Source organism: Moschus berezovskii, chromosome 24 (assembly GCF_049115385.1).
Source record: "Moschus berezovskii isolate FMDL1 chromosome 24, NW_MosBer_1.0, whole genome shotgun sequence".
NCBI classification, from domain to species: Eukaryota; Metazoa; Chordata; class Mammalia; order Artiodactyla; family Moschidae; genus Moschus; species Moschus berezovskii.
This window is the reverse complement of record NC_142483.1, coordinates 30,893,437-30,915,527: the sequence shown is the minus strand read 5'-3', so window position 1 is coordinate 30,915,527 and position 22,091 is coordinate 30,893,437. Positions and strand designations below refer to the sequence as shown.

General features: G+C 41.4%; 1 protein-coding gene and 1 long non-coding RNA gene across 3 annotated transcripts in view; both read left to right on the top strand.

Moving 5' to 3' along the window:
- Positions 1-22,091, top strand: part of EIF4E3 (eukaryotic translation initiation factor 4E family member 3) — a 250,464-nt gene that overhangs the window by 35,142 nt on the left and 193,231 nt on the right. Inside the window, exons 6-7 of one of the 2 annotated variants that reach the window (XM_055414324.2) lie at positions 798-953; positions 5,380-7,376. In XM_055414324.2, the coding sequence (XP_055270299.1) occupies positions 798-953; positions 5,380-5,426 (203 nt within the window). In that variant the 3' untranslated portion in view covers positions 5,427-7,376. Of the gene's footprint in view, positions 1-797; positions 954-5,379; positions 7,377-22,091 lie in introns of those variants that run through there. The other variant, XM_088831579.1, reaches the window with a different exon arrangement.
- LOC148774027 (uncharacterized) overlaps positions 10,610-22,091 on the top strand; it is a 56,276-nt gene continuing 44,794 nt past the window's right edge. The window contains exon 1 of the long non-coding RNA XR_016036132.1: positions 10,610-10,625. This is a non-coding gene — a long non-coding RNA (uncharacterized LOC148774027). The remainder of the gene's footprint in view (positions 10,626-22,091) is intronic.

The window sequence follows — 22,091 nt, the reverse complement described above, 5'->3', positions numbered from 1 at the left end:
GACCTGGAATTCAGTCTTAAAAAAAAAAAAAAGACCTACATTAATTAAAGAAGATAAATACTTTCCTGCCCATTCACTGAAGTGCTGTAATAACAGAGCCACACTTAGGCGATATTTGCTCTTACTTTATACACAGTGCTAACAGATGGTCATTGATTCTCTAGCCCACAGTTAAAATGCCCACACCAGAAGGGGTATGGCTAGGGAGAAGCAGGAGAGAGCTGGGAGGATTAACAGGACAGGGGCAGACAAGCAAACCACAGAAAGCAGAATGAGCAACTCAGAACACACTGTCTGGATCCAGTTAGTGTTGGGGCCCAGAGCTCTAGCCACCCCAAGATCTCTGAATGGTTGGCAGGAAGTCAGGAGAAATACTTGCTGTTCTTAACAAGGACAGCCAAGCATCGAGGAACAGTTCATGTGAGTTCACTTGGCTTTCAGAGAGCCGAACATTATGCAACTTGTTTTAGAAAAAGTCTCATCAAAACAGAGTTCCAAATAGTCCAAGGCTTCGGTAACATGTTAAAAAGGGCAAATTACTTATCTGGAAAATTTGTTTGGCCGGGACACTCTGTTTATCTAAGTCCCTGGATAAATGTGATGGGACCGCTACAGCTTTAGCTCACTAACTTGCTTTTGTCCAATGATTTTCCCTTAGTATTTATCACGAGTTCTCTCATGCCACCTTCTTTTGATCATCTTCATAACCTACCAATAAAATGATAAGGGTTAAAAAGCCGACTCTGGAAGACTTGAAATGATCGCTCATTTCTATTTTTCCCCTGCCTTCCCTTCAGATGATGAAGTTATAGGAGTTAGTGTCAGCGTCCGGGACCGAGAAGATGTCATCCAAGTCTGGAATGTAAATGCCGCATTAGTTGGTGAAGCCACCGTTTTAGAAAAGATCTATGAACTCCTGCCCCACATATCTTTTAAAGCAGTATTTTATAAACGTAAGTGCTTCATTTCCAGTTACTACTTTCTAGCTTATTCTTTGATACTTTTAAAGACAGAAACTGTTTTGCCAAAGAGGTGAAGGGAGAGTCACCTGAAATTCTATGATCCACTAAATAATTCAATAAAATACATTTATGGGTCTGAAAAAACAGGTTAGCCTTAGAAATTAAAATGAGATTTTATTGTCGTCTAAACACATGTATCATAAAAAAAGAGATACATTATTGTTTTTGTTATTTCAAAAATTTAAACCTAATCTCAGACTTGTCATTCTTAGAAGAAATTGCCTTCTATTTGAAGCAACAATAACAAAAAAGTTATTATATGAGCTGGCAGGTAGATTTTCAATCATCCCTTCATAAACAGGGATTTATAATGTGTAACATCTGTATTTGTGGAGGAACGCGTTCTGAGCACAGGCATGATTGAACGTTCTACTGAAATGCTAATACGTCCTCATTGCAGATGCCTGTGGCACAGGAGAGAATGCAGCATAGTGGTGAAATGTTAACAGTATGAATAGGTGTGTGGACCATTGTTTCCATCATGATTCATGTTCATTGCTTTTGTGTGCTCTTTTGAAAAAGTCATCTTTTTCGTAATGAAAACAGCTTAGTGCTATTAAACCAATCTTTAGTAGATCAAACTGCAGGTTACAGTTTTAACAGTGAGTTAGAGGAAAGGATTGACAGCCCTGCTCATAAATGATGAATTTCCTGTTTTCCCAAACTATTCCAAGAGTCAGTAACCCAATTTTTTCAACCATGGTGTTTCACTGAATCTAAGATGCCTTTGATGATAAGTATTCTTTTAGTATTACTAAGATAGAAAAATAAAAGGCTCCTAATTTAACTGTGACACGGTCTTAATTCCAGGGGTCTTCAAATGTGCAATGGGGAGGTGAGGGCGAAGTGCATCTTAGAATTAATGAAATACACTCCATGGCCGTTTTACTTTTCCCAACCCCTTATCAAAAAGAAGAAGAAAAAAATCAAAATTTGTTTTGTCAGTTTCTTACTATGGGACGAATCTAAGGCCTCCCTCTTAGGAATCATATAATCCCAAGCCCAGTGATATAGGTTGTAAGCTATGGGACAGATCTGCTGCTGCAGATATCCAGAAGGTATTTAGCTTCTGAATTTTAAATGGAAGTTTATATTAGAAGAGATAGAAGATGGCACTATACAAGTTGCTTAACTGATTGTGCAGCATGGAAATCACATGTTTGTAGATGCAATTTGGATTTCTTCAGTTCAGTCGCTCAATCATGTCCGACTCTTTGCGACCCCATGGACTACAGCACACCAGGATTCCTTAGGGAACATTCATTTAATTTTCAACCCAGACATTAATTGAAAGGTCACCAAGGGTCTTTTTTTTTTCCTACTCCCTGAGACTAACTCCAGCAGAAACTCTCCGAAAGGAAGTGTGTTTCACTGCCATTTATGAATGGAGCAAATGCGATCTTTACCGCCTTAGACCCAGCTCCCCGTGTCACTTCAAAGAGGAGGAAAGTGATTTGGAATTGTGAAGTCAGGCACTCTGGATTTTCGTCCCATTTCAACACCGTGACCTCAAGCAAGTCACATTCTCTCATCCTTTCACTTTCCCTTCTTAATATTGAGGAGGTTGGTCTTAAATGATCTCCAAGGTCCCTTCTGCTTCAAAATTCTATGATTAAATTTCTAGCTAACCAGCTGTCAGGTAGCAGCAGACTCAATGTGATAGAAGTTGTTTAGGCCATCAGTGGTTAGGCAAGTTTTTAGGGCAGTGGCAATAAGCAGGTCAGACAGTGCAAGGGTGAGTCATCACTTCGATGGTGCAATGACTGGGGAGCATGGGGAGAAAAAGGCCAAACAGAGAGGGCAACACGCAGCTCCCCGAACTGACTCTAAGTGTAGACACCACTGTGAAACTTGTGACTTAGGCTACGGGTCTTAGTAGAAATGCATATTTTAATAGTATAAATTATCATTCAAAAATTCAAAAATTATTCAAATTGGGGTTGGAAGAAACAAGCAGTTCTCTTTATTTGTATGAAGCAGGCAGTCCTTTACTCTGTAGAGTTATACGCCATCCACTGCAGAATTGATTTAGAAAAAGGAAGTTTGGGCAGAAATGTTCTTCATAGCACATTTTGGGATTGATTTAGAAAAAGGAAGTTTGGGCAGAAATGTTCAATGATCCGGTGAGCCAGATCACAAACAGCCAACTCGACACCTTTCCTCTGTCTTGTTAAAGTAGGATCCTGGTGTTAGTATTCAGGAGCCACTTGAAGGGGTAGATTTTCTGTGAACAAAGAAACCTAATGAATTTGGGCCAGGCCTCCAGCCGGGTGGCTGGGAGTTAGGCTGTTGATAAAAGTTCCCTGTGCATTGGATACAGATCGGTCATTTGACTAAGAAACTGAAATGAAGAGAGACCTCCTCCCCCGCCACCCCCCAAATTCTGTTAGGTTCTTCAGAGCAGCTGAATGACAAACGTCTTCTGATGTGAGAATTGTTTAGAGCCAAGGTTGGCAAACTGCACTGTCAAACCAAATCTGCCACCTTCCCACCTGTTTTTGTATAGGCTGCAGCTGAGAATGGCTTTCACATTTTTCACTGGTTGGAAAAAAAATCAAAAGAAGGACTACATTTTGTAACATATGAACGTTCTATGAAATCCACATTTCATATACATATGTATATCTATATACAAAGCGTATTGGCACCTAGCAATGCCCATTTGCGTACATATCATCTGTGGCTGCTTTCATGTTACAAGGGCAGAGTTAATAGTTGAGACAGAGACCCTGTGACCCACAGAGCCTAAAATGTGTATTCTCTGCCCTCTTCCAGAAAGAAGTTTGCTGATTCCTGGCTTAGAGCTTTTCTGTATTCCCTTTCAGCCAAAGCTCACCTAAGGCCCACAAAACTTTCTCTGTTTCTCAGAATGCCCCCCCATTCTGAATGTTCTGTTCTGTCTCCATAACCCATCGGGATTGCACTGCTCAACGGTGACTGCCCCAAGCTGTCCCTCACTCTTAGGAGTAATAAAAATCTGCAGACAGTCCCTTTCTCCTGACTTAATCATTTGGTGCCCAGCGTAGCTAAGAGACCTGTGGCTTCCCACCTTGATCCAGCAATAAAGATGTATTTTATTGCAGAGCAGGCCATGTTTTCTTTAATGTCTATCCTTAAAGTCTTTCTTAAAAAGAATTTTAAAAAAACATAAAAAGTGAAATATTTCTAAAGTTCTGCACATGAGAAATGCTCAGTTATGTCGGTTCAGATTCCTGGATGCTCATAGGAATTGGGCCAACCTGAGGTAGCCCTCAGAGCTATAAAGGATGCCTCTCCCAGTGTTTCATGCAAGTGAAGACTGGGTTTAGGTGAACAACCAGGATAATCCTGAAGGGAAAATGATCCTATTCCCTGCCAAACTCTGACCCCACACTAGTCTGAAGAATCTGGTTCATCTGAAAAATACAGACTTAGGAGAGGTAAAATGGGCCAGCCCATGTCTGCCTTCCCAGGACTCCCTTCCTAGCAGGGAAGAGCTGGGGGCACAAAGCATGGGGAATCCTGAGTGGCCCTTGGCTGTGTTCGACCTGTCACAGTAACTTTTCCTCTTGAGAGAAGAGGATCCACCCTCGCTTCATGATAAGGTTGAACCAGGTCTGGAAAACAGAATTTCAAACTTGGCCTTTTGCCTTGGAGGACATATTCTATATTTCACAGGCCTCCGAGTTCCCACTTCCAGTTTATAAAAATGTTAAGTCTTTGGAAAATATTTTTGGTCACATTTTTTATTCTAGAGTTCCTATTTGTAATTAGTCGTTTTGCAAGCCAGACCTGTAGGGCTGGGGAAAAAAAAAAAGGAAAAAACGAAACACAAAACCCATGACTGGGAAAAATAAAAGACCCATCCGTTTAATCAAACTTCATTCCCCCACAGAGAGTGTTTAGCGGTGGGGGAGGACCCACGAGGATTGCCACCCCCTTGTGTTGCTCTCTGTTTTGTTTTACTTTTTGTTTGGTTTGGTTTTTCAAGATAGGTTTGTGAATGGCCCTGTCTGGGTTCTGTGAGGCACCCCCCACCCCCAGCCCAGCATCCTGCGGGGGCCCCGTTTTTCCCTGCAGCATTTGCTCACAGCCCGGCATATCCTCCTCATCAGCTTGTAGGATTACTCATCCTCCCCGGCCCAGCAAGAAGACGCAGGCAGCATGCCCATTGCTTGTTTATTCCCCGTTTTAATTCTCATTATTATGTTTCTCAGGAAATGCACGCCTTAGCTAACAGTTACTGGCACACAAAGGTGTTTGAGTTCTTGCCAACATTTGGGGAAACTGAATGAGATGCCTTAGAGGAGGGTTGCCCCATCCTTTGCTTAAAGTTTTCTTTCCTTTTTTTCTTTTTTGTTTTTTTTCTGTCCTTTAGCCCATGAAGAGCATCATGCTTTTGAAGGTGGACGTGGAAAACACTAATTGCACTCTGTAAAGAATTCTTTGTCCTTTGCTGATTGGTTTTGGAAACGGTCTTAACAGGAGGGAGAGTGAAGAGAAGACCTGCCGGAGCCCGATGCTGGTTCATTTAGAGTGGGTTTCTGCCCCTGCAGATTGAGCAATTAGGACTCAAAGTGGCAGGTGGGGTGGGGGGAGATTGTGTGGGTTTTTACTGTCACATTACTTGCTTTTCTTTCTTTTTATTTTTGGCTTTATGAATTCTCTGTTCTTTTCTCTTCAGTTTTTTTTTTTTCTCTTTTAAATTCCCCATTCAGTCTAATTATTGTTTTCTATACTCCCCTTTCATCGAGGCACAAGAAAGCGGTTTCCCTTTAAGTAGCTGTGCTGTACCTAGTTAATGAGAATATGCATAATTGTGACAATACTGCTTTTGAAAACCACACTGTCCTCCGAGGAACACTAGCTTGGTGAAACCTGTCTTTTGATTATTTGTTGTGACACATTCCTAACATACTCTGCACTGGGCATTGTTTTTTTTTTTTCCTATCCCAGGGAAAAGAAAAACCTTACTTAATCTGATTTTGCACTGACAGCGCCCACATCTTTTATTTTTCATTTTTAATAATTTTTTTTGTTAGAAATGAAAGGAAAATAATAATTGGGTTGCCAAACATGAAAACTATAATCACAGTTGAGTATCAGGATATATATCAAACTGTAAATCTTTGGACCGTCTGTGGAAGTATTTTCCAACCAGCATTTCAATTTGGCCTTTTCGAAAGAAGGCTTAGAGTGGTAGCAAAGGATTTGTCTCAATAGGAAACCTTGTAATTTCTGATTTAAAGAGAAGGTGATATTTTAATTGTTTGAACTAACCTTCTTTCGAATTTTGGGTGTGTGTACCCATTTAGGGCTTTCCAAATCAATTCAGACACATTTTGTTAAATGATCCCATTTTCCTGCTCGTGTTGTGTGTCGTTTCCAATAATCAATCATCCTCTGGCCTGGGCAACTTTCCCCTGCCTTTTTCATTTAGGAGTAGAAGTTAAATCTCATTTCCAAGACGAATGTGAACATTCACAAAGTTGAACTCTGAATGCATTTTGTTCACATTAATTTTTGGAATTGTTGAGATAGTATTATGCTACCAAATAAATACCAGGTTTAATAGAAGGAAATGACCACCCTCTGGAACACTCAGAATGTTCTGATTTCCCTCCCTGCACTCTGCCAGGCCTCCTGCTACATCTACCTGTAAAAGGCAGGGCCATTTAGAAAGCCTGCCTCCTGCCAGCTTTTTTCTGGAGTCAGGTGAGCTAGGGCATCTTACCCATCTCACAGAAGGGCGGTGAACTCCGAATTTCCTTTCACTCAGGATTTTTAATTCCTCTTGCATTATTGACCAGCAGAGAGAGGTGGGGCTTCTTCCAACCCCCAACCTGAGTTTGTAAATAAAATTCTCCATTCAAACACTTTAAAGGACTTCAAACAACATCTCTTTACAATCATTGTACCCTTCACTTGCATTACTAACCACATCAACCATAATAAAAAAAATGATCATGGCTTTTTTTTTAATGCTTTGTTTCTAAAATTGAGTTTCTCCAGTGATTTCAAAATGAGGTATAAGGATATCAGACCCATTTTCAAAAGCCTGGAACTTGTTCTTTTAAAACATTGTACCAACATCCAACTTGTTTTTAAATTATTGATCAAGAATTGAAAAAAATATTCTGGGCATAAGTTTAAATTCTCTTTTATAAGTATTTTTTCTGATAGATTAGAAGAAAGGATATAATTGACTTATCTTCTTTATTATTGTCATATATATTTCCATAAGTAAATGGATTATGAAGTATTTTTATTTTTGAACTTTATTTAAGGCATTGTGATGACATGTTCAAGTTTTGCATGTATGTAGCTTTTGAAGAAAAAAAATAAAATAAAAGGAACAGGAATGCTAGGCTCCCATTAATGTTTTCTAGTTTCTATTGTTTATGATCACGAAACATGGCTTAACACACCAAGTAGATTTTTCTGTCCCAGAGAACTTGTGCAACTCTTTCTGACTCTGGAAAATACCAACCGTGAGAAGGATTTAATTTGCCTAAGTTAAGAACCTATCATCTAAATTACTCTGAGAGAGGATTTTGTCAGATTTTGCTTTGGAAATTGTTTTAATTGAATATTTAGTTCATAAGGGACAGTGTATGAACTAAGCTGATTTAATCAGTTTAAAAACCTCTCATTACCTTTTTGGATTAAAGAAGCTAATTCTCTTTTGAGGTACAAGGAACTGTCTTGTGGGGCATGTGACTTTTGTGTTAGGGTAGTGTCCACTCCTTGGCCATGGTTGGGGAGAATGGGCAGTCCCAGCAGAAGCCCGGTGTCTTTCAGCCAAGTCTTTGCAGGTGTAGCCTGGACTCTATGTAGAGTCATCCACAGTCCCTCCTGTTCAACAGACCCAGGATGGATCATACCTGTTGAAAGTAACTTTTCTGTATTTTGGGTTTTTTTGTAAGTGCTTTCTGAATGCTGACTTACTCCATTTTGATATTTCCTCCTCCCTCCTCCACCTTTTCTGCATTTCTAACGTGAGGGTATAGTTTACAGAGAACATGTCCATTTAATATCATGTACCTATTAAATTCAGGATGTAGTTGACGGAGAAAAATATGGAAAGGAAAACACAGTTCTGGTAACCTTTGAGTTTAATTTCACTCTGATCTTCTCCACTGTCTTGAATTTAGCTGATGTCTGCATCCTACATACGGTCACAAGACTTTATACTTGAAAGAAACTTTGAGTATTATTGGGTCCACTTGACATAATGTATAATCTACCAACAGAGATTGTCTTTTGTGAAAGGACAGGGTACTAGCCAGTGTGATGCATCTGAGCATTGAAGTCTGAGGGCTAAATCCCAATCCAAATTTCCTTAAACAGGGAACACCCTCTAACCCCAAAGCAAGTCACCCCAATCGTGCACTAAACATCTGATCCAATCTGGCCATTGATACTCATGTACATAATCAGATGCCCTTGTTATAAACAGGTCTCATTCTCTCCTAAAATAACTTTATTATTCCAGGAGATGGGACTTTGCTATAAGATGCCCAACCCCAAGAGGATCCCAACGTTTGTACTTACATGAAACTGACAACATTTAGATCGATCACATGGTGGCGCTGCCTTCCAGCCAACGGGCCTGGCTTAGCAGCATAATGTATCCAGCTCTGTTTGTTTAATTACGTTAAAATTCTACTGCCTATTGCGCTTGTGGTTTTATAAAACTTTGATGAGAGGCTACTAGTAGAGGTTTAGTTCCCCTCCACCTAATAAAACTGTGTCAAAGATAGAACACTCTGGATGTGGTTTAAAAAATCTCAAATTTTAGGCTCTCACTGAGCCTTTGAGCAGTTAGAAAGAGAAGGAATGAAATAAACCAACATATAAGAAATACCAGAAATATTTCATCACGTTGGTCAAACATTGTGTCCAAGGGGAGAAGTGAAATTAGAGTTGGATTCTTTTGTTTGTGTTTGCTTTCTAAATTTGAAACTCCCCTTTAAAAATGTAAGTCTGCTGTTCACCTTTCCTGTATTGATGTTTCTGTCACATTCCACTCACTACAAATGAAAGTAGAGGACTGCCTGTAGATGGTTTATTTCCTAATAGAGGATATTCAGACCGATTACAAGAGAGTTTGGTGACTCAGGATTGTAAATGCCCGGAGAACTGCCTCAACAGCAGAGAGGAGTCCAAAGGTGAGGAGGAAAAGGTTAGGTATGGGAGTGCAGTGAAAAACCCCTTGGAACTCATCTCCTGTGTAGCAATTAAGGTGGGCTAGTCCTCTACATTTCCCATGAGGAAAAAAGCCCAAATAGATGACACCCGTTTCACATATCTGTTGATACTACTCTGCTTTTGTTTTCTGCTTTTACATATGCATCCAAATCTAACAGTACTTCTTATTTAGGTTAACCCATTGAGGCTCAAAGTCACTGTCTTGTAGATCTTGCTGATGCGACTTGACTCTTAAAAGAAAACTCACAGACTCTTAGAATTTTAGGGTGGAAGGGACCTTTGAGATCATCTACCAGGGCTTCTTGTCCCTTAGCTTGTAGAAGAATTACTGGGGTGCTTCCTATCTTGACCCCAAACCTAAGAGTTTCTGATTCAGATACCCGCAGTTTTAGCAAGTGCCCTAGTAGTTCTAGTATGGGGAGTCCTTAGACCCCCACTCTGTGAATCCCTGATTATATCCAGTCCCTAGATACGACAAACTAGGAGAGCATCCCACCCCCTATCCCCCAAGCTCTCTCAGGTGACCTGATCCGATTGTATAGTACCAACAACCTTCTGAAGCCTGGAGAAAGCCACTGTTACTTAGACTTGAAAAGATGATGCTCGTAAATAAGAACTTTATGGCTAGCACCACAAGTAGTAATAAGTAGCCCATCTCCAGAAGTCCATAATATAAAACCTTTAGTACGGAGTGGTAGGCTTTTCTCTTTTCTAAATACCATTTCAGCCTGTTAAGAGAAAAGAAATTAATGTTCAGAAAAAGTAGTTACCCCATATGTGCAGTAACTACTTTTCTATAATGTCTTATGACATCTGGGGTTCAGCATCATTGAACAAGATTAAATGAACGTTATAGAGCTATAAAATTGCATGTAAAATAACGCAAAACTGTTCGAATGACTATCAAAGAAGCCCGTGAATGAATTTCCACTAAAATTAATTGTCATTCCTAGACATGGCTTAGCAAAGCTGTTACTAAACTGGAAGGATTCTTTGATACATAGGAGTATCAAATAAAAAGTCAAGTAAGTGTTCCTTAAACCATGTTAATGATAAGTGAAAGTCATCAAGAAGTCAGTATTATTTTGTTCATCATTGCTACTACAATTGAGAGTCCCATTGTATATGTGTGTGTGTTTTGAATGTACCTTACTAGAATATCCAATAAAATAGCCTTTTGGATATTCTGTGGTGTCCTTCAGAAATCATGAGGTTGAAGAAATCTGTCTTAAATGTTTTTGTTTTTGTTGTTTCCTGAAAAAAGTGATCCAACTTGTTTAACAAAGTGCATGATTTCTTCATGACAGTTTCAACTTCTCATGTTGAAGTCAGAGAATTTTTCTGAAACTTTTATTTTGGAAGTGTTTGAGATTTACTAACCTGGCAACTTTACATGAGAGAAACAAGAATGAGGTAAATATGAGCATTTCTGAGTTTTGTGTAGAACTTTCTTTTTTTACATACAAAGAATTGACTTTTAATAAAGGTTTAGCAGGTAAAAATTTTATTTTTAGCAATTTATATTAGTGAAGAGTGGGGAATAGTAAAGGACATTGAGCGTTTTAACTAAGTTACAGGGTTTTTTTATTTTCAAATAAAGCTATTAGTTTTGGTGCATATACATTAAAATTCCCCCCACCCCTGAATTTCTTAGCCCTTAATCATATAATATGGCAGGCAGCCATTCTATAGTTTTTCCAAAAGATTTTCACTGTCTTCTCAGTAATTAGTTATTAACACGTCACTGTTCCTTTGTATGTCTTCCTCATTTGAGATTTCAGCTTCACTGAAATTGTTACGTAGAAGGACCTCAGGGCTTAGACTAGTGGGCACACTTTAGCTTGGGACCTCCAGCACCATTTGTCCCAAATCTAAAATCTTATCACTCTGCATTCAAAATTATTCATTCTTTTGAACTGTGTTACCTGTATAAGTTGAAGCAGGTTTATTTGCCTGATTTCTTGGATCTGCCTGTGCCCCCTCCTCCCCATGGTATACCATCTGTGCCCTGTGCTTTTGGGGCCCCTTCACATATGGCTACAAGCTGGTGTAATGCCCTTCCTTTTGATCTGGCTTCATCTAGTGATTTGCTCAGTATTTTTAAGGTCAGACTGAAGAGTTTTCTGTTCTACTTATTTTTGATTTTATATTGTGTGTTGTGTTTGATGTTTCGGATACATGTGAAAGTTGCATCTCAAAGTCAGTAATTTTTATTCCAGCCTTTGGCAGCCATCAGGTAAGACTAGACTGTAACTTTCTTACTTGAAAACATGTAGTGATTTATGTGTTTAGTGCACATGTTTGGCTTTTTCATGAGAAAGTTCTTACCGTTTTCTAATTTGGGACTATACTGCTGTGAATTGGCACTCCTGTCTTTTAAGTTAGAACTTCGTGAGGTTTGTTTAAGCGTCCATTAATTTGTAGAACTTCATGTTGAGATTTTTGTTAATCTGTTGCCGTGAACTCTTATGCCGTTATTGGGTTCTATAGTATAGAAATGTAGTCCCTCAGGTTTAGAATTTCATGCGATGTTATTTAACCACATTGCTTCATCTTAAGAAGGTCCCAGGTATATATGTGTTGACTGTTAGACCCTGTTTATTCCAGCACCTACTGCAACCTTCTGTCCACCTGTTTGAATACACGTGAGCATGGGATCTGACACGAGTGTGTTGCTGTGGTCCTCTGACACGAAGCAGTATCTGTTTCTTCTACTCCCTTCTTGAATATATTTGGTGATAGGGCTCATCTTGGTGTCTTAGAAAACACATTTCATTTATTTGCATTCTTTTTTTTTTATCCTCTGCTAAGAATTGTTTCATTTTAGAATAAGCCAATCATGCTTGTTTCTTTGTTGTCCCCCAGTTTGCCCATAAGATTCAGTTGTTCCTTATTTAGCCAAGTAGATGTACTCGTGCTTTAGAGCTACTGTGTCCCTTTAAAAACAAACAGAAGAAAGCAGCAAACTCTTTCTTTTTAACTTTTTATTTCATGTTGGAGTTCAGTTGATTAACAATGTCATGTTAGTTTTGGCTATCAACAGAGTAATATATATGTATCTATTCTTTTTCATATTTCTTTCTCAATTAGGCTGTTAGAGAATATCAAGGAGTTAGGGGGTTTGGAATTGTCATGAAAACCAGCAAACTCCTATTTTCTCCCATTCATCTGCGCAGACTTTCCTACCTCTCCCTGTAAAAGCAAACAATTTTCAGGATTATGTATATGATGTCCAATTAATTTTAACCCAGTGAATTTCATGCAAGTTTTGAGGGGCAGGGCATAACACTCTGAAGGCTTTGAAATTTCCTACTGTCTCCTCTTCCATTTGAGTCTGATAACTGCAGTCATGTATTCAGTGTGCATTTTATTGATGCACTTGTGGAATATGTTCTTGGTAGTTTTATAAGCATAGGCTCTGCCTTCCCACCTAAAATACAGCCTTTTCAAGACCAACACCAGTGACTCTTTTAGTGTAGTAACTGCTGTTAAGGAATTTTTAACTGCTTTCACTAATGAATGTAGTTTTTAAAAAATCTCTGGAATCCTACAGGAAGGTAGGTCTTTTGTTATAAAAAGAAAACAGTAGCATTTACAAGGCTCAGCAAGTTAAAGTGTGTATCATTGAAATATGTATCTATTTCCCATCATCTGGCTTGGCCGTGGTGCTGACTAGTGTGTTTCTTGCCAGAGAAAATAAGTTTAAATCATAAGCATATTTAACTAGCAAGCATAAATCATAAGCCCTTCCAGTCGTGAGCATACTGCACTCTGGTACCGTTTGTACAGATGGTATGGTTAAATGCATGTGCTCCTCCCAGCCTCAAAGATGTGGACAAGCTTTTACTCCCCGATTTCCTCTCATTCAGGAAACTTAAATCATTTTTTTTTTTTTTTTTGCACACATAGAATTCTAAAAACAGAGACCTAGAGGAAGGTTTCAGGCCCTAGGAAAGGTTGGGGTTTTGTGACTTACTGGTGAATAATGGAATCGAAGGTTCAGCACTAAAGCAATGTGCTCCCTTTTAAGGCAAACATGGTTGGTGTTTTGTGAAGATAGTCAAGTTCCGAAGGACAAGACTTTGATTTTCAGTGTGTATCTTTTAAAAAAAAATCACAGAGCCATAAATAAAATTTTAACAGAAGTCCCTTCTCTTTCAAAGAGTGTTCCCCAGGTGGCTGGTTCTATAGAAATACTTTTAGATACTGCAAACAAAGCTCCTATTGTAAAATTTATTTTTAAAAATCTAGTAAAACAATAACACATCCCTACTGACGTGCATTGTGTGGCAAAACGTTAACATTTTGGAAACCAGTAAGTGTATTTATGTACTCACCAATTGTGTTTTATGAAACATCACTGTAAAGACCTTTTTATTGTAAAGTAAAACAAGAATATAGAAAACCACCCAACACAAATGTCCAGCTTAGTGAAATGTTACCAAGGGAATATCCTTCTAACAGCACCCATCTTGAGGGATAGAACTGTGCCAACTACCTCGGGAGCCCCAGTCACAAGTCTCCTCCTGGTCACGGCCCCCACCTTCCCCATTAAAATAACCATTACCCTGACTTACAGTAACACTTCCTTGCATTTCTTTCTGGTTTCATCACCCAAGTGATAAACCTTACTTTATATTTTTGTATACAGAAGCTCTGTTATACTTGCAAAGGTTGAGTTCAGAAAAATTATTTGTAAGCCCTTTAAAAGGTAAGTGTAGAGTGACACTCCGTAAACAGTTGCTACCTACAAGTCAGCTATTGGGCAGAGTTTGGCAGGCTTCTGCTGAGGTGTGCTGCTCAGGTCATAGCTACAAAATCACTGAAAATAATAGCCAGTGTGTATGGAGTTCCATGCCCTCTAATCACGTGGGTTAACGAATGTCCTTCTCTCTGAAACTCAAGGAAGTAGATCTTTTCATTGTTCTCCCAACTTTCTGTATGTGGAAACTGAGGATCAGAGAGGTGAGATAATGTGTCTGATGTCTGAGATTTCATATGAGTTTGTCTCTGAAGGAAAGGATACTACAGCCTTAAGAAAAGGATGGAAAAGTCACTGGCCTTATTAGTTCACTGTTTTCCTGACCCAGAGAGTATAAAGAATTTGTGTAAGGTCACAAAAACAGTCGGTGGCAAAGTTGCAGGCAGATCCATAAATTTTGTGGCTGTTAAAATCAATGGTCTTTGCTTCATTCCCTACCTTCTGTGGAAAAAAGGACACGTTTTCTAATCTGCTTCTCTGCATCATTTCCACATGAGCAGATTTGACTTGCAACCAGTTTGTAACTAGGATGAACCACCCACTTGCTTATTTTCTCAAGATTTTAACTGGGAATTTAAAAAGTTTATATTCGAGGCTTGCTTTCCTGCCTCACTTGAGTGCCCAATCTGTGGATGCACGTGCCTCACACTCTTCTCCAAAGAATGTACAAGAATAACACATCAACTGGTGTGCATGGCAGGTGAAAAAGAATTACTGGTGTAGTGTAGGCCCTTCCACATATTCATGGCCAATTCTGGATTATCCCAGCACAGATGGATCATGCAGAATCCCTCTTCTGCTTCTGACGTGACCTTTAACTATTTGTGTTTGCAAATGCTTCCACCAGAGACTGCAAAGAAGAGCAGAGATGATGGAACTTTATTCCTTGACCAGAAGGTTAAGCATCCTGGTCAAAAGGTTTGGTGATTTTGCTGGGAGACTCTGGGATTCTCTCTGGGTTAAACCCCTCTGGGATGCCTGACTCAGGCTTGGGTGTGAGCCTCTAGAAGGGAAGCAGACTGGGCAGCATGCATGGAGCTTAGTTTGGAATTTGTTACTGGATTGAGATCCCATGAACTTGTGTCTTGTGTCGTCTTCTCTAAGCCCCAGTTTCCTCATTTCTATGAGGGAAAGAAGGTGGAGCTTCTTCAAAGCAAACAGCATAGTTAGGCATCCAGCTCAGTACTTTGCTCTGCAAAGCAGTAGTAAATACTTCCTTCGATTGGCTGTATCCATGAAGTTCATCCAGTAAAGAGAATGGAGCTGATCCAGTGAAACTTTCACAGTTTCCTCTTGAGGGATTGGCCCAGCTTTAGCTGTTTGAGGTCCTGCAAGTTGTTGGTGGCAACTCAGGCCAAACTCACTAGTCCCCCAACTGCTTGTTCTACTCATGACACCCTGTTGGGAAAAACAGATCTACCTTCTTCTCTTGCACTCTGTGCACCTGGCTTCTGAGTCCATTTGCCATGAACCTGTTTAAAACCTGAACCTTCCAATTAATTATTTTCTAAGGACGTGATTGTCCTCATTACTCAGGAATATAAAAAGGAAGTTTGATTAAAGTGTTTCCAGGCTGAGGAAACTTGGGTTGAAGCTGAGGAAAATTGTGTTAGTCTCCTGTTGTCCGATGTGGATTGCAGGCCTGCAGGCGTGACATAGGATGAAGCCTGTAGCAGGCTCCCAAAAAGTCCCTAAAGAACAGGTATATTCTTTTAATCCTGGATACCTTAAAGACACGTTGATAGGCATTAATATAGCTGAGATAAAGATTATGTGGGATATTGACTCATTCATTCAGCTAGTATGTATTGAACAACTAAGATATGCCAAGCACTAGGGATAAGACAATAAACAAGACATCATCCATTCTTTGTGGAGCTTACAGTTCAGGGGATGGGTAAATATCATTGAGACTTCTGAACACTAGATGGTAAGAAAGACGGGAAATGGTTCTTAAATAGCTTTGACTTCCAAATGCCTACACATACTGCAAACTCGATGCCTGTTTGAATGAAGGAATGTTTGAATGTTACCCTAAGCAGAGGTTTGTTTTTTTTTTTAATTAAAGGATCCTTAGATTTCTAAAGCTGAGTGTTTTCTCTAATCTCAGCATTGTTTTAAAATTCTCTAATAATAGTTTTGACAATGAATTCAGTAACCACAGAGGCTGTTTATAATTTGTTGGTGCTTTTCAAACATCTTTCAAAGCCAAGCGAGCCCTCGACTTCTGCTCAGTAATTCACTGTGTCTTTATGTCTCTACCTGAGGGGTAACCGTCATAAAATGGCCTGTGCACCAACATGTTAAATATGGGGATTCTTACACTGTGGAATGTCTAAAGATTGCTTACTCTGTCATTTTTAAAAGCCTGTAATTCCTTATAAAGCATATATAGCATCGGAACAAGAAATATGACACTAAGTCTCGGATTAAATAATATCTCGGGGCCGCTACCTTATGCATTTTCAGCAGTTTGGGAACTCCACTAAGTGCAGGTTAACAAGACCAGAGCATCATAAATGAGCATCTGTCCCATGACCCAGCTGCAGACCCCTCCGATTGTTCATTCCAGAAGCACGTGCTGACACCGAGTTCAGCCCTCTCGGCGCTCCCACTCTCCCTGGTCTTTTAAGATTGGCAGGAGGTCAGATCCTTCCACCCCTGTGCTTTGTGGCACGACTCAGTGTTCTCCGGGTCTTGCTTTGTAGCCCTGATAACTCTATTTTCAAAATTAAAGTAAACAAAAGGAGACCCTGGCCAGGGAGCAATCCAACCCTGAATGTTTATGTGGAAAAGGATTTGTGTTTTGTTTTGTTTCTAAGTGTTTTAAATGAGAACAGGCAGCTCTGAGAAGAACTTGTTCGATTCGGCACCACTGCTGTTTTGCCCGCTGACCGGACTTTTGCAAGCCCAAGTTCATCCTTCCTCTTCAAAGGCCTGGCTCTGAGCTGATCACACATTTTCCTTGATGACAAATTAATCAAACTTGATTTCTTGGATGAGATGGATACAAAAGAACTACAACTCCCCAAGGCCCGAAAGTCAATACAGCCCTTCTGGCACTGATTAGAGTAACAAAAGGATATCTGAGAGGCATCTTCCTCCCGCTTGCGGCTGTGGGACGAGCTGAAAGCCAGCCGAGCTTGTAAAGGAGAAAGGCCTTATTAAAACACATTTCAGCTGCGACCCAGTGAACGGCGAGCCCCCCTGACAGAGAAAATGACTTCTTAGTAGATGCTCACCTTTACTCAAGAGCAAAGTTTCCGCTTAAAAAGACCGAGAGGAAGTAGTATATTATGAGTCTGAAATGTTTATAGATCTCCCCTTTTATGTTTCTGCTGTGAAGATGAGGTTAAAAAAGAAAGAAAGAAATCTGTCTGTGATATCTGGCAAATGTTAGATATAGCCCTGAGTTTGGATAAGGAAATTGACTTCTACCTGGTTAGAAAGGAAATTCCCCAAGTCCGGGGGATTTATGTACCTGTGAAGGCAGGCCTAAGACAAGGTGAAGGAATGGACTTCAAAACCCAATTGCTGTGGGTCTGCTCTGACAGCCCACTCAAGGGAGAGAGCGAGAGAAGCATTCTGCTAAATCGGGGAGCACAGAATTTCAAGGCAAACCCCTCTTAGCAGCTTTGTCATCCGCCTGTTCTGTGGAGCATCCAAGGACGCTGCTCGCATGCTTCTTGTGATTGCTCTGCCTTCTAAATTTAGGAGAATTGCTGTTACACAAAATAAGGTCCCCTGACTGTCCTGGGCCAGCTTTACGCTTTCCCCCAAATGCCTTCACAAAATAAAGGGTTCATACCTTGAGATTACAATTTTGAAGAGGTCTCGTAAGGTTTTTTCCCTCCCCCTTTTAGTAATGGAGGCAAAACACACACATCTACACACTGTTGGTTCCCCTTCTCTAAACTTGTAGGGTCTGCTGGCCCACGGCCCCGATGTCGACTGATGGTTGATATATGTGGGCGGCGTGAAGTGGAGTCACGTGGGACCATCTCTCATTTATAACACTGGGTTTGAAGATACTTCCTCCAAGTATCTTTCTGATCCTGACAGGTAGTTTTCAAAATGTCTGTAGCATTCCAGGACCCTTAATCACTCAAAGCTGTGGTTCAGATTCCAGCAATGAGCAAACTGTACAGAGGTTCTGCCTGCCCCTGTGAGCCAACTCCAGCGCCACCCTCTCCTCTGCCCTCTGACATGTGGGTTCCTAGCTTTGGCAGCCAAACCCTCGTGTCTCTAGCCCTTCACCCCAATCACGCCCTGCTCACCTCTTCCTGGTGCTCTGAGGGGGAGCCCAGGTCCCCTTGCCCAACAAGCCTGTTCTCATCTTTCCAACTTGATTGGAGCCCTCCTCTCTCCGAGTCTAGGAGATACTGAATTTCTTTGACTCCCCACCCCTCTATGATGGCTCATTCTGGGGTGTGTGTGTGTATGTGTATGTCACTTGCCGGGCTGGCACTAACTTGAGTGTCTCTAGGCATTTTCACATTGCACCTCACCCCCAGTTCTAAACACTGAGGCTCTGCTCTTGGTTGAATGGAGGCGCCACTTTGTCAAAAGCCCATCAGACATCTTGAGAAACCCATGCAGCGTTCCTAGGGGATCACTTTTGTGGCGGGAGAGAGCACTGTGTTTGGAATGAGACCATTTTCCACCTCCCTACACCCCAGCCTGCCGGTTTTGTGACTCCAGTGAGCTGCCTGACTTGTGCGCCTCCGTTTGGTCATCTGGGTAAGAGGAAAGATGGTGGAAAGAGTCAATGAAAAAGTTATGCATGAAGGCTCGTGACAAACTGTTAAGCGCCCTTCTTGTGTAGGTTTTGATGTTAATGTCCGATGATGTGTTTTGGTCAAGTTTGGGGTTTTTTGTTTGGGTTTGGTTTGTTTTTTAAGGGATTTGTCCAGTTTTTTTTTTTTTTTAATCACACTCTTTAGTAGATTCCAGAAACCGTTTATTTTTTATGAAAATTCTTTTTTTTTTCCTTTAGGATAAAACTAACGCATGCTCATTTTTAACAAATGTGGACAATAATGTAGCTGGCCACATCCCCCGTCACCTTTTTTATTCCTAAATGATTAGTAGGGAATAACAGTGTTTATGAATATCTGAAGATAGGCAAGAAAACTGGGCCAAAGTTGGGGCGAGGGGAGAAGGCAAAGAGCTGTACATAAGGGACACTGTTGGAAAAAGGAGGCAGCCAAGCAGCGCGATTAGCCTGGCGGAGAGGCACCGCCTGCCCACAGGTGGTCCGAGGAACGAGCGGTTACTGAGTGCCACGTGTCTCTTCCGCAGTCACGTGTTTGCATGCGTCGCCGTCACGCTGCGTCAGCGTGGTTCCGCCGTCTCCACTCTGCTCGCGAGGCGGGGTCTGAGGCGGAGAGCGCCCCTGGACTTTGACGAGTTTAGAACGCCCGCCCGCCATGAGAAACTAACTCGTCCCCCACCCGGTCAACAGATTCGTATCGTCCTCCCACTAAGAGCAGAAATGGCTGCCCCTGAAGAAACTTCAGTGGAGGTTTGTGGTTTCCCGTCTCATTCTGTCGCTCGTCCGTGTTGCGTGCCGTCTTCCCCAACAGCTTCTGCCTCTCGGTTCGTGTCGCTGAAGTCCAGTCCAGGCGGGCGGTGGTGCTGTCCACGGCTTCTGCTGGACGGTGGGCCGGAGCTGGAGAACGCGCCAGCTTGTGGAGCGGGAAAATGGGAGTTACTGCGGTCCTCTCTGGATTTGGCTTTCCGCAGTGGCTGTTGCGAGTGTTTGCCCACGCGGAGCGCTTAGACAGGGCCGCCCTAGAATGTCTTTCAGATGCGTCGGTCAAAGGGAAAGTGGTGTGAGGGACTGCGGGGACTGCGGGGCTCATGCAAAGGCATCCTTGACGCCTAGTTGGAACATGGGCTAAGCTGCCTCAGTCATGTCTGACTCTTTGCAACCCTATGGACCGTAACCCCCCAGGCTCCTCTGTCCATGGGATCCAGGCAAGAATACTGGAGTGGGGTGCCATGCCCTCCTCCAGGGATAGTTACAAGATATGCTTGTTCTAATGAAGCTCTGTTGCCGTTTCTCGTGTCCATTTCATTTTGTGTATTTCAGGTTTTCCGAAATTTTAAATCTCATGTTGCAGACGAAAAGTAACTAACAAGTTCCTAGATTGAGCTGTTGGGGGACAGAATGTATTCACCTGGGACCAAACGCAGGTTTTAAAAGCAATTCGCAGGGGCTTCTCTGGCAGTCCGGTGGTTAAGACTCCACGTTTCTAATGCAGGGGGTGCTGGGTTCGGTCTCTGGTCAGGGAAGGAAGATCCCATGTGTGGCAAGGTGTGACCAAAAAAAAGCAGCTTGTGTTCAAAGTCTATTACAGTGATCGGCTTCTTATCTCTAGTTCTTAGAGATACTTTCTTCATTGCATGGAGTTCAGAAGTATCTATTTTTAAAAGCTGTAGCAATTCTGAGGTTAATTTGTAGCAGAATAGGTAAATAAAGCACTCAGTTCATCAGATTATTTCCAAGTCGGTACCTATGTTGTAGCCCGTCAGCTCAACCCTGATGAAATATCCAGTGTGGTTTCCTGAGATCCTTGTCGGCCTCCTCCCAGTTAACTAGATAGAGTCGTCAAGAGACAAGACCAGCTGTGCTTTGGGGACTCTAGAAAGGGTTTGATGTAGAGCGATTCCAGGGTGGTGGATAGTGAGCCCAGAGAAGAGTCCTCTCTCTCAGTTGGCTGGGTGGTGATGTATTGTTTCCTGAGCGCAGTAGGACTCAAATGAGTCTGGAGACCCTCTCCAAGGGTTGCCATTAGAGATTTCCAAGATCTGGTAGAAGTTAGGTCCTCTGGAGGCTGGCAGTTACGTAATCCCACCTCTGTGGGCGCAAGTGCAATGTCACCTTTTTTGGAAACTTTTTCAGCTGTGTGCCAGATACAACAGGGGTGGACTTCCTTGGAAGATACATTTCCATTTACTTTTATAGATGAATGGGCTTTCTAAATGTGTGCTGGTCAACCTTTGATGATTCAAGAGCAGCCTGTGAAGCAGTCACTGACCTGAATCAGGGTCCTATCTAGTGACACTTATTTCATAGCTGGGGTCCTGAAGCTTAGAAGGGAAAGGTCGCCTGCCCAGGGTCACAGAGCTGCTCAGCCTCAGAGCAGGATCTGTACCTTACTCCCCATATTCCACATCCAGTTTCCTTTTCCCTAGGCACTTTTAATTTTGCAGTTGTTTAAGTAACACGTTCCTCTTCTCTACTCTGCCTTTATTTTCTGAATTTGGTTTATTCCAAGTCTGAAATTTTCACTAAGAAAAAAGCTTCATGAATTAAGCGAAGCACCAAATTAACTTCAGTGGCTTAAAATATTAGGAGTAAAAAAAAAAAAAAGTACAATGCAAGAGGCTCACCATGAGCACCATTGCATGAGGACTACTTCATTTCAATGACAGGAAGATGAACTCAGACTGTCTTTTAAAAAAATATGAATAATGTAACTGGAAAATTGTGGAGAAATGGCTTCAGGCAGAGTTTGATCCAGGAGACCTATTATCTTGGTTCTTCTTTTTCTTTTGTCTTCATTGTTCAGGATTAAACCTGCATCCTCCAGTTTTAAGTCCAGAAATACAGACTTTTTCCTTCCTTCCTCTCTCTGGCATCCCACTAAGTCCAAAGGCTGTGTACCATTGACTCGAAGTGGTTCTCATTCTTATTCCTGAGTCAGTTACTGTGGACAGCGACAGGCTTAAGTAACACCCGTCCCTAACGCAGGAGTGAAGTCATGGTGGTGGCTCCCCAGACGAGCAGGTATTGATACTAGGTAACAAAACTCCAAAATATCCACCACAGCCTCAGGTCCCAGTAGCTGGATGACGTAAGGCAAGTTACCTTTTTTGCAAAGCCTTCCTTTTTTGAGCTGCAGAGTGAAGATGATAAGGGCATTTCTCTGATTTTGTGAAGTGTTCTTGACTATATGAGACTCAGTAAATTTTACCAATTAGCATAAGCTTAGAAGCCAAGGGGCTGGGACTGGGTGATGCAGTGGCTCCCAGTTGCAATAAGAATAAAGTCTTGACTCCTTGATTAACCCACGGGAAGCGAAGTCTCCAGCTCTTTGTGGATACCCTCC